This window comes from Vanessa tameamea, chromosome 12 (assembly GCF_037043105.1).
Source record: "Vanessa tameamea isolate UH-Manoa-2023 chromosome 12, ilVanTame1 primary haplotype, whole genome shotgun sequence".
Lineage (NCBI taxonomy): Eukaryota > Metazoa > Arthropoda > Insecta > Lepidoptera > Nymphalidae > Vanessa > Vanessa tameamea.
In genome coordinates this window covers 4,495,383-4,508,827 of record NC_087320.1, presented here as the reverse complement: position 1 = coordinate 4,508,827, position 13,445 = coordinate 4,495,383, and the positions used below count along the sequence as shown (strand labels likewise).

General features: G+C 31.6%; 1 protein-coding gene across 2 annotated transcripts in view; it reads left to right on the top strand.

The window, feature by feature from the left end:
• Nucleotides 1-13,445, top strand: part of LOC113393018 (homeobox protein abdominal-A homolog) — a 37,837-nt gene that overhangs the window by 6,080 nt on the left and 18,312 nt on the right. Inside the window, exon 2 of one of the 2 annotated variants that reach the window (XM_026629711.2) lies at nucleotides 849-893. In XM_026629711.2, the coding sequence (XP_026485496.1) occupies nucleotides 849-893 (45 nt within the window). Of the gene's footprint in view, nucleotides 1-833; nucleotides 894-13,445 lie in introns of both variants that reach the window. The other variant, XM_026629710.2, reaches the window with a different exon arrangement.

The window sequence follows — 13,445 nt, the reverse complement described above, 5'->3', positions numbered from 1 at the left end:
AATAAAATATAAATAATCTAGGAACATTAAAAAGGTGTTTCTTATCATCTAACAAAACGCGAATTAATTATAAAACTATAAAATTTAATTATAGAGGCAAAAGAAAATCTACGAATAGGAAAAATGCGATTGCATAGTAAGCTGTTCCAATAAAAACTCGATCGATTCACATAGTTACCGGAATAATTCTTTTATCCATTTAATATTTATGTGAAATCTTCTATAAAGTTGCATGCGTATCGCTCTTAATAGTCATTATTGTGTTTGCGTCGTGAAGTTTAGTAGCAACAAAAAGTATTTATTGTTTCATTCACTCATTTATAATATCTGAAGCAATCTCAATAGAGGCGCGTACAACAACAAGCTGTGTACAATAGAAATTTATATAAAAATAAAATTAAAATACAAAACCATTTATATTATTTTTTTGACCCAAGTCTTAATAATTTAAGCTACATGATATGCCTAACTCGTTCAACACATAAAATGTTATTTTTCCTAATAATATTATATTCTGAGTAGGTATATACAATTATTAATAATTGCTAATGATCAACATATATTTGATAACGAACTTCTTAACCAAGACAATTTCATGAACTGTCAATTTCACTTTAAATGTCACTGTTTTTTATTATTTTATAAGTTTCCTTATAATTTAGCATGTAATTAATTAAGTTAATTGAACACTGATTGTTTTAATTTTGAATTAAGATTTTTTTTAAGTAAAGTTGTTAATTTATATTTACTCTGTTGTTAGTTGTTATCGTTTTTATATATATTAGTGCATGTATTTATATCGGAGTAAGAATATTCATTACGATTGATAATAGATTTTCCGTTTCCAGATTGGATGAGCCCCTTCGACCGCGTGGTCTGCGGTGAGTTCAATGGTATTTATCGTTTCAATTTTTATTTTTTTTTAGTTCTAAGTCCTTAGCTTAATTACAATTTAGATGACCATTTAGGCATTTATACACGTGCGTTCAATGATTTAATTGTTATAATTATTTTAACCGATTAACAACGCATTGTAACGCTCGTGTATAAATGCCTTAGAACATGCCTTCCGTAAAATTTTGTTGCAATTATTCATTTGACATGGCTTCGTTGAATCATTGCAATTGATATTTCTACTGCTTTTTTTATATCAGCGCGGAAATATTTGTTGTAAACAATGAATTAACTGCAATTTGTTACGATGATTTGGTATTAAAATAAAATCGTCGATTGCTCAATCATGTGTCCGGTTCATTTGAAATCAACACGTAAACATGTTGAATCACTGTACAAATATTTCTCTAAAATATTTTATATTTCGATAAAGTCTCAAACGTCTGATACAAGTTCATTGCTGCCACTGTATCGTGTCAAGTCAGTTACGTCTCTATGTTTTCTGTTTATTTCAAATTGAATGGTCTCTTTACAACCGTGACTAATAAACGGCACTTTGAGTTTGCAAAAAAGTGACGGAAAGGGTTTAAGGATTCGCAATGAATAGAAACTTTCTCCAAAGACAATGAATCAATAGTTCAACGGGATTGCGCTAACCAAAGAAATTAAGGTACAAACATCGACGACGATAACTGTCTTTTTTCTAAAGGATTCCGTATTATTTTAAAACAAGATATAAATACTTTTTACTTGTATGTAATTTTTTTTAAATTTCACGAAATATTTTAATAGCCTATAGGTACTACTTTCATAAATAAGTTATAGCCGCTATTAATATTTTAATATGTATGTGTAATCGCATTGTAATTTAAACAACAATATTCAACATTATCTTCATAACTGTAAGGTTTATATTCAGTTCAAAGTTATCGATCATTTAGTGAGTTTTATAGAAACTGAATTTCACTCGATCATATTTTGAGAAACAACGGAACCTTAATATTGACAATTATTCGTTCACAGCTCTCACCATTTTGTAAAAAATAACTAACAAAAGATTCACGGCAATAGGGTTGTGCAATTTCTCTTTTTGTTAAAAATAGCAATCCTTTGTGCCCACGAGATGTTTACAAATAAGGTATAAGTCAAAGGGTTTTAAATCACGGTGTCGAAAGCTTTTAAAACAAGCTTAGAACAGGGGCCATTGTTTTGTTGGCACGCTCACAAATTGCTTTATTACTCGACGTTCCGCGGCCGTTCTGCGAAAGTCGATAACGCCAAAATCGCAGTCAAAACAACACATGACAATATGAAGTAGTACATCTCACAGTTTGTTAATCCCTAATAGTAAATTAAATCAGTATAATTTGCGTTTCTACATACAATTTCTCGATAAAACTGTCGCTTCCAACATTTATTTATTATTACATGTATTTTGATTATTTCGCTGCGTAAACGTGGTTTTATAATCAATATATTATACTAATCGAGCAAACAAAACATATTACACGTTTAGGGTTTATAAAAGTTGCTTTATAGCGCTATAACAATTAATAACTAATCACTGTCAATCGTAAATCTACTGGTATAAAGCGATTGACGCTAGTATTGTGAAAAAAGTCAGTCCGCGAACAATAACGTCTGAGAATTGACCATAAAGTGACGACCTTGTGGCTATAAAAATTTAACGAGGCAAGCCCGTAGAGTAGTGTAGTATAAACATTCGGCCAGATTTGTGAACGTGACTGTCATAGAAACAGCTGGCTCAACATCTGTGTATCGCCTTAACGACAGCGAACAGCTCTTCGTCGTTTGGATTATAAAAATAAAAGAGTTAAAACAAGTAACACAAAGCCTCAAATGATTCATTAGATGATCGCATACAAATTTGTTTTAAGTTTTTATATCATACGTTACATATAAAAAATCTTACCTGTCTACACACTAAATTGTTTTTATGTAACCTCAATCATAAAACCTATTATTAATTTGTTTTTGTTTAAAAATCTTTCAACCGTCCAACTGTGGTACGAATTATACGGAATGTTTTATTTTTCATGACAATAATCATAAATCAAATATAAACGCGTTTCGTCGCAAATACTTAAATTATTATATTGTCTTATCCCAATTTTCTATATTTGTAATCCGTACTATACACGGGTAAATTTACTGGTGAGATAAACAGGACGATACTGCCGAAGCCGTGAAAATGTTTAATATCTTATTTAGAGTTCACAAGTAAGAATTGTCTGCGAATATTTAAAATCAAATGTCAATGCCAGTTTCGCGACGTGGTATTGTACTCGTGCGCGCTTGTACGTTTATACACATAGCATAACTTTCCATTAGGCGCATGCCGCTCCATACTGTACTTTGTATCTTGTCTACATGTCGTTCAAGGCTATAGTTGTTGCCATTACACATATTACGCAATAGACTATTTTAGTTACGTTAAAAATGCACTAGGGTTGTCGACCTCTGCGAATTAATACGTTATGCAGTCCATGAATCTCGCGCGTATGTGTGTTCGAGTTTATACATACCGCAACGCATTTGATAGCTTATGTCTAATAGTTAAACTTTGAAAATATAAGCAATGCTGCCTTTGTTTAACGATTATAGTTGCGTGTAGAAGCTTTTATGATTTGAAGACATTTGACAGAAGATATTCGGTTTTATGTTGAATGAATCCGGAGGTTTTAAGTGGGCTTTGGAAATGATATATAGCATGCAAAGCAGACGAATGCTTTAGTGAAAGACTATAAGCATATAGATTCATTGTATATTTTGTTTTTTTATTTGCTTGTACCTAGACATGAAATATATTATAATAAACCAATTAAGTTATCTTTATTGATGAATTAATGAATATATTTTATATTTTCATTTTTAAATGTTACTATTTTGCGCACGATCTGATAACGTCGAACGTGGTCATCGATTTATCGTAAAATCACTCCTTATTTGAATCTATAAATATTTACAAAGCATGTTAAATCAACTTTCGTTCCAGTTTCGTCTTATTTTATCCGTCGTATTACCTTCGATAGTTCTAATATCAATAGAATTTCTCAAGCTCAGCTCAAGTGATCGTAAATAGAAAGTAATGTTATACAGTATCAGCTCACCATTTCCGCTGTGCAATTTACTCAGACGATTGCTGTTTCGCAAGGGTCAAAAGGTCTCTATCAAATATGAGTTTTGGTCAGTAAATTTGAAATAGGTATTACTCGACCCGAACCCTTGCTGAATAATATATTCAATTTTATTAAAACCTTAATAGATTTTTTTCTTAACATATGTATCAACGTCTATTTCATTCGTAATTTAAAATTTTATATTTAATTACGAATTTCTGTCCTCAATTAAAATTAATTTATTTGAATGTATCCGTTATATTTAAAAGAGTTCGAATGTCACACTTTTTTCTTTTTGCGTGAAATGATCTTATTAATTTGTGGTTTGTTATAGATCAACAGCTCTACCTTTTGTTATTTATTTAATTTCCGTTGTGGGTGTATGCATCAGAAATCAGAATATCTTCTAAGGATGTTAGTTTTCTCATGACGATTTTTTACTTCATAGAATATAAATAACTTGTTGGTTACCTAAATTAGCTAAGCGGCGTTTGTTTGAAATCGAAGTTGCTAGAAAAAATATTTTAGTTTAACTTTGTGTGCTAATTAATTAGTGAATAAGCAGAATAGATATATTTTACAGTTATTATGATACAATGGAGACACAAATTTACACATAATTAATGACTATTTGTTACTAATATATAATTGTAACTTTTTGTAAAATTTATTTTAGTATTACCATAGACACACGAAGGGTAAACCATTTCTTACACCGTCAAATCGCTGTCGATCATATCGTTATACTAGCTCACTTTAAACCAAAACACAGTAACATATAGGTTTAGTGTTTTGCGGTACAATAAATAGTGAACGAGAGGTACTCAAACAAACCGGCGTGCACGAAGTCTTACCGCTGGTTTCATGCATTTATCGATACAATTGTGAAAAATATCGCGTATTATTTATTTCTGTACGTACTAAGGCAATAGTTTTCAATCGCCACGTTGCATATTCGATACTTAGATTACTAACGCAGGATATGATACAATTGCAATGGAACAAGTCAGAGTCACCAAGTATTCGCCTTTACCTACTTCATTACATAGTATAAAACAAAGTCGCTTACCGCCTTAAGCCCCTATATATGCTTAGATCTTTAAAATTACACAACGGATTTTGATGCGGTTTTTTATTCCATAGATAGATTGATTTAAGAGGTAGAATATACATGTAGAATATAGTAGAGGAACACTGATAAATTTAGAGGTTTCTAAAGTAACGTCGTAAATAAACTCATTTTTTGTGCTTACATTGCAAACGCTGCCTGAAACCTAGAAGATAGATCAAAATAAATAGATTAAAAAGGTCTTTAAAAAAAGCCGTGCTAGTATATATATGTCTATCTCTTAGGTATAAAGCAAAATAACCATTTTTCATCCTTTACTTTTTACGAGAAATAATGGCTTATTTTCGAAGCGATTTTAAGCAATACAGCATTAATCCTTATCTAATTAAGTATCTTAAATACATTGGCCATTTAATATAGATCAATATGGTTATTTACAGCATGTAATTTAAATGATTTTTTTTTGAAGATATTACAGATTTAAAATGCAGGAACGTAGCGGTTTGTATTGTCTAATGACAAAAAAGCTATGTACGTTGTAAGACATTCTGTAGTATATTTAGTATCAGCATTGCAACCGTGCGAAGCCGGGGCGGGTCGCTAGAAACAAATAAAATCAAATTACACCAGAAGTGTCAAAAAAGTTTACTAACAATACATTCATTAAAAAATTGTTATCAACTTACCCTAATTATACAAATTAATTACTAGGCGTTTAACAAAATACGTTGCTCTACGTACAAACACGCACGCCGACGTCGCAAGGTTTCTTTTTTAAATTGTTTTAGCAATCGTAATAATAATTTCAATGGACGTATTAATTAAATGCTCAGCGAATCTAGTATCGCATTGTAGATATTAAAATACTAGCTAAGGTTATAGCTTATTAAAGTGTCGTTAAATATCAACAGTTCGGACCGTGTTGTTTCTGTTAAATAATATATTACAAAGAAACTATGGTCATTATAAGATCATGAACAATACGAGCGTATTTGGTAATGGAAGTGTTCAATCGGTAGAGCCAAATTAATTCGATTGCTGCTCACATACGCGTCGACTTCCTCGCATAAATCAGAAGGAGAGGCCACATACTACTGACTACATAGATACATGCGAATATAAATGGGAGACCATCTCAAATAGGTCCTTATCCGTTTGAATTATATCAATATTTTTTATTTTTATTTAATGGCTTTTATGATGTATCATAATATACCTATAAAACCTTTTTTTTTAATTCTTCTTGTAGAATTTGTATATCATCTAAAAAATATTATTTTATTAAACATTTACTTCAAAAACTATACCTAATAGGTATAAATAGACTACATTTCTTAATAATTATCGCTTGATAATTGATAATTTACTTGATATAAAATAGAATAAAATGTAGCTGTCACGGGACGCCCGACAGATGTAAAATATAAAATTAGATGTTTATTAAAATAATTAATAATTGAAAAAAACACAATAAATAAATAAACTTAAACAGAATTTCATTAATAAAATAAGTATATCTTGCTTATTGTTATAACAAATAAAATTATATACAATAATACACGCCACACAAACCGACACAAGAGAGTAGAGCGCGGCGGAGGGGGGAATGACGGCTTAAGATAACGTCATACCGTATGTCGTTACGGCAAACGAGTCGGAAAAATTCCCAAGGCAGCCAATGGACGTTTCACATTGAAAACAAAGAGCAAACTAGTAGTTAAATAATTTAACAAGTTGTTTAGTTTATAATCACGTCAAATAGGTAATTTCCAATTCGCTACATTGCCCGATTCTCTACATATTAGATATGACTTGGCAAGCTTGGCTTAGCGTTTTGTAATAGAAAACATATGAAATTTTGCAATTTTAATTCATATCCTGTTGACATAAATGTATAATTTTATAACCATAGCTCAGACGTGATGGCGTTTACATATATCAAAGATATATATTTTCACCGAGAACACGTTGCAGCGGATGTAATGAACAATAGTAGCATGTAAAATGAAATTGTATGTATGTATGACTTTTAAACGAGGAAAACAAATTATAAATACATCCTAATAGACTTTATGCATTTAGATGCAAACGTGTCTAAAATACACTTAAATCCATAGATACCTTCGTCTTTTGCTGGCATAATAAATATTTCCATAGATCTAAAGTGTTTGAAACAAAACAAAAATTTAACAGTATTTCAATGACTGTATTTATTGAAAAGTTTTAAGTAATTTGAACGTATATGTATTTTTATACATTGTGTTTTAATTGTCTTAGTGATTTATGTGTTGAAAAAAACAATATGATATTTAAAATGTAACTTTAAAATTTAAATTAATTTCATATGTTATAATAAATTCAAAATATTTCTGTACAAATTCTGCAAGATTATATCATATATAGGAAGTGTAGTAATTTGATATTTTTAAATAAATTAATATGAAGTTATCGTTTTCACAGATTTATTGCGAACCGTGGTTATTTTATCGAACGATCATATTGCGTTCAAATATATCCTTCAAAATTTCTATTCATAGGAAGTTATAACATAACCTTCTATTAGGCTTCATTTATTTCTTGCGATGTTAAATAATAAGCATAAAATAATGTTGCAAATTTAGCTCAATTGGATTTACTGAATGTAGCTAGTAATTTAGTCCGTCTAGGTACCACACACTATTCAGATATTCTACCGCCAAACACCAACACTTGTATTGTTGTGTTTCAGTCTGTAGGGTGACTGACCCAGTGTAACTACAGCCATAAGGAACATTACATCTTATCTAGCGAAGTTGATGGCGCATTTGCTATGCAAGGAATGGTTTATATTTCTCACCCTAAGATGGTCACCACTTACAATCAGGTGTCTCGTTTGCTCGTCAACCTACCAATAGTTTTTAAAAAAATTCAAGCACTAACTATACATACGGACAGTCTATTTTCTACTCCAATAACGACAAGTGTTAAGTACGTATTTGACTTTAAAATAATATTAGAAAATTAACTCGATTGAGATCATTTTGAAGGACGGAATGATACTTAATATTAAGTTGTATAAAAGTAATAATACAACTCATATGTGGTTATGATGTAGGTATCGCAGCGGTTCGAGTCAGCTTTATTCTTGACGATGGTCACTCGTCTCGTACTATGAATACATCAATAATTTAATCGACTAGACGTTCCATTTGCATATTGTTTAGAAAATCATGTCATTTGTTTTCTTATCCATATTTTCTAAAGAACGGTAGGTAATTGGAAATTATATTAATATGTCTCACGTTGTCTCACCCCGTGTACAGAATTTACATGATTCTTTTGTTTGTGATTTAAATCACTCGCCTCTTGGAAACAATAACAGCGACTAGGTGTAAGATTTATATAATGATTGGATCTCAATTTTTTTTCCACGAACACATCGTGTGATTTGAATTGTAAATGTATTTTCTTATAAATATATACAAGAATGTGAAAAGAGTAAATCTATATAAAAATTCGGAAACAATCGTTATGACAATCGTGTCTTTAATAACAGTAAAATAATCGTATCCATTAATAAATAATAATATTATAAGATGATATGTTAAGACTTCTTGTTTTCGTGGCACTGGCTTACATCTGTAGAGATTTCTAGCAGCTTTGTTTAATAATACCGACATTGCACGATCAACTTAGTCGTCTCTCGTTCTCTCGTTCTCTCGTTCTCCCGTTCTCCCGTTCTCCCGTTCCATGCCAAATACGTTACGCTAATTTTGATACTACTATGTCGTCTCCGACTACGCCAATTCAAATTTATTTTATTTGTCTGCCATGAAGCAGAATGCCTCTGCTGATGCTAATGTCACGTTCGAGACTGTTTATTATATGAAATTTAACGGTACATTTGTTAAAACGTATTAACTATGGACATATAAACAAGTGAATTTATGTGTTTATACAATGTATTATAACAGTAGCTGTTAGCTTAGGATCCTAGCGAGTAAGCTTAGGGTGATGTGACGTTTGTTTCTCGTTGCGTAAATATAGCGAAGCCCGAAAATCCACACATAATGAACTTCAGACGCCTGGCTCGCACGATAGCGATTTCATAATGCTAGGTGTCGATTGCTCTCAAAGGAATTAAATGCAATGCCTACAATTTATATCTCTATTAACGTTGAGTATTGTTTACACACGTCTGACCGCGGCCTCGGGCGCCGAGCGCAGACGCTTGTGAAAACATACGCTTCAAGATTAAAGGTAGACCTGGTAATGTACGCCACTTAAGTCGGATCCACCTGGCACGGCTCAGTTCTCATGTCTTACATCACAAACGATGAAAGCGTTTTCCCTTGCGAAGGTCAACGATGACTGGTCTTGCGAGTTTGTTTACGACACCTCAGCGTTTCCTACCAGTTTGCATAAGTGGAGGGTAGTCTCAATAAAAACAAATTGGCTGCCCGCTGGTCGAAGTTGAGCACTTACACACGTACAAGGAAGCGGAGCGACACGTCCGAAGATGATTTACAGCCGTTTCTCGCCGCTCGCATTGTTGCCTATAAAGAAATTGTTGAACACACTTTGATATTTATACTCATAACTTTAACTTCTTACTTAGTATTTCTATATTCAATCTCTTTAAACTAGTAGTTGAGAATATCGACTATTAATCGCAATCGGAAAATTTAAATGTCAAAATCTTTGTCTCAGTAATATTTTGGTGAGTATGATTCAATTAATTGCATTTTAAATCACTGCTATTAATATTCGTTTTATATTTTTTTTTTTCGTACAACAATTAACAATTTAATACAGTCATCTTTTATAATTTAGATATGAGAGCCGAATCAAATGTAATACTATAAATAAGTCGAGGTAAATATGTAAATAAATTTTGAGATAAAGGTACGGAATAATGTTACAGGTCCGTAGGCTGGGCCGTAGCGACGCATTAATCTTGTAGATACAATCGTGAGCCGGCGAGTAAATCTGTGATAGGATCTTGAGATACAACAGGTCGGTAGGGGACATTTTCACCTTCGTAGGACACGTTTGCGGAATGAAAATACATAAAGACCATTCCTTTGTTTCTTGGTATAACGTCTCATTTGCCGAGGTCTTTTTTATTTTAATGTGTTTTATTTATTAGATTATTTATATTAATACGCGAATATCTGAATTATTTAGAGTTTATAAGACGTGAATAGGAATGAAAAATATCTTTAGAAACGTAATCTGCAATAGAAGTTAACAAAAAGAGGTCGGATTTTATGGAAAAAAAAAACAACGACAATTCAACCACAAGCAATACTGGAATAAATTTAATACATAAAATTAGATTAATGATAAGCATATATAATATAATATGTATAATTAAAATTGCGCAACATTCGTTTTTCTCGTTTATATTTTAAATTCAATAATATTTTAACAAATAAACAAACACTATATTTCCTATTATGAAGGAAAAACATTTTGAACAAAATTTTAACCAATTAAAACAACGTTAAAGTATTTCATTGCTGTAAATATGTAATTAAAACGCTACTTTATTGTAGTGAATCTTAATTGCAAGTATTTGACGTGTTCTCCTTTTGTGGAAACCGACTGAACTCATTGCGACGTGCCTTGCATAAAAATATGAACAAACGATTCGATATATAACGCTTTTAATGACTTTATCTATAGAGAAACTCTTTGTATGTTAAAATACAACGGATTGAGTCATAAGACTTGTCAAGTATACACAAAATGTAATGTCTATTGTAGAATATTACATAAACATGTACCTATATTTAGAAAATAGTATTGTATTTATTTTAAGTTAATATTTTTGAAAGAGATTTCAACTTATCAATATTGTAGTTACGGAACTATCTGAGTCATACTTTATTTCGCGAAATCGATTTATTAAAATACAGGAGACGCGATTGAGTTGACTGTTAATTTTGTTAATAGGTATAGGTAGGTATTTTACGTCGTCGATTTCGCGAAACTTATTTAACTGGAATACCTAATTTCGATTAATTAAAACGGCACGATACAGGTAAAGCTAGCATATTTTTATTTGTAACATATTACCATACTTCTTAGTAACCGACCGGACAGAAAAGATAAATGTCATAATAATATTTACAAAGTGTACACACTTGATTATTCGTAATCGCATGTGCAAGCTTTCAGCAATCGTAAATATCTTAAGTCGGCTACTTTTGCCGGTCGCATTGCAATAAAAATGTATTCAAATCGAATTACTTGAGAAAGTTACATAATAAAGGAAGCGTCAAATTTTAAATTGTAATCTCATAATAAAATCTATGCAATTGATATAATTTTATTTAGACAGGTTCAGCCCTTAACATTCGAGCGGTGTAGCGTAATGTATGTTAGAAGGATCCGAGGGGATCCCCGGGTCTTAGGGTTGGCATCGGGGGACAAGGACAGGGTGCGCCTGACATTGAAGTAGTGCCAATAACAGTGGTATAAATAGAAGGGGCCGGCGGTGCGAAGGGCGTTACATCGGTACGAGATCAGAATATTTTGTTAGTTCGCCTGATATCGCATCCTAAACAACGGATTACAATGCGGGAAGGCTCGTCGATACCGATCCGAGTGCTTGATCAATTGCAAAGTCGATACAATTTATATCCTCCTCGCGCGAATTGATGCTTACTTTAACTGAGCACCTGTACAATATTGTACAATTATTGGATCGTAAATCGAAATGAGCCTCATTTTGGTGCACAGAGTTTTCATTAATTAATTATAACGAATCGATTTTAAAACTCCCGTTTGATATCTGCTTACGAATCGAATTGATATATGAAACAATGACTCGAATAAATATAATCGCACAAAAATATTTTCTGGATCATTAAAATCGCTTCTCAAGGAGATAAATTATACGATGTAGGTTAATACACCGTAAGTAAATTATGACTCACAGATGTCCGCTTCTGACTCAAAATCTTACCTATAAGACATTTACCGATCAACTATACCTTTCGTAAAATGTGAACTTGTAGTCAATCATCTCACTGGGTTGATCAATTGTCTACCAGCAAAATGGTCTAAGGATAAATATTTAGACGTAACCGACATGTACAAAGGTAGTATTAACACCGATAGATGTAATAAAAACGATAAATTTTCCCCCCAAGAATCGAATACCCTCGAAGTAAAAAATGACCAGTAAAATTGGAATGGTAGTGGCGGGCTATAAAACATTCAGTTTATGGGGTGTCATATTTACATTCGGGTGATATCGGTGGGAATACTGATAAGTATTTATCTATTACAACGATAAAAGGACAACAAATGACAGTAATACGTTTGTATTGTTTATACAAATGCTTACAAACAATTACTGATTTTTTGTTACTGAAAAATATTTCAATGATAATAAAAACAATACATGAAGATCGTGTATTGTTAAATATTTGGCAACCTCAATACATTTATAGCTTAAAGACCCCTCTTTGAATCATAACGATTCTAGTATTATTTAAATTTACATGGTATCAAAAAAAATATGTATATTCTTGATAAATAAAACTAAATTGATTAAAGTCATAAATATTACTTTCGTATAAATAAATAGTATATGAGATTAAAAGAGCACTTAGACTGAATTACTGAAAGTAAACATCGGCGTAAATTTAGCTGTTCACATTGATTACGTAAATGTAAGTTAGGTAGAGGAGGCACTCTTCATTTTATAAAACGTTGCTTTAATATTTATTCACGTAACTTATAATAGTTATTCACGAAGAAAACAGACGATCTCTTATATAAATGATATATAGATTGGAATTTTTGTCTAAGGAGTTGATTAATTTAATTAAAGAACCAGTTCTTAATATGATGGGATATTTTGAAAACAAAATTGTCTATTATGTTAATTTACACACAAAATATCAACATTTATCGTATCTACATTTTTATGTACGAATAAAAGACATACATGAAAATTTATAATAAGAAAAATAATGTTAGTACCTAATCTTTTACAAGAGTTCTCAGTCGGAGACCATACAGTAGTTCTAGCGTACCTACTCTTTTTTACTTCTTTATACACGTCCACAATCAATTTTCGGTTTAGACAAATAACTTCCAACATACAATAAATATTACTTAATTCATTGAACTTTTAGGAAAACATTCAAATGTGTTGCAATTTACAATATTTATATTACAAAACAGTCGTGAACACCCTTTAAATTGAAGCTTAAGATTAGTCGGCGCCGAGTTACGGGAATAGCGTTGCTACCAAATAAAATGTTTAGGGTCATTTTGGCCGAGAACGAGCGAACCAGCTCTTCCAAATGCCGATAGGCCTATTCCACCCCACGCCCCTCGGGATT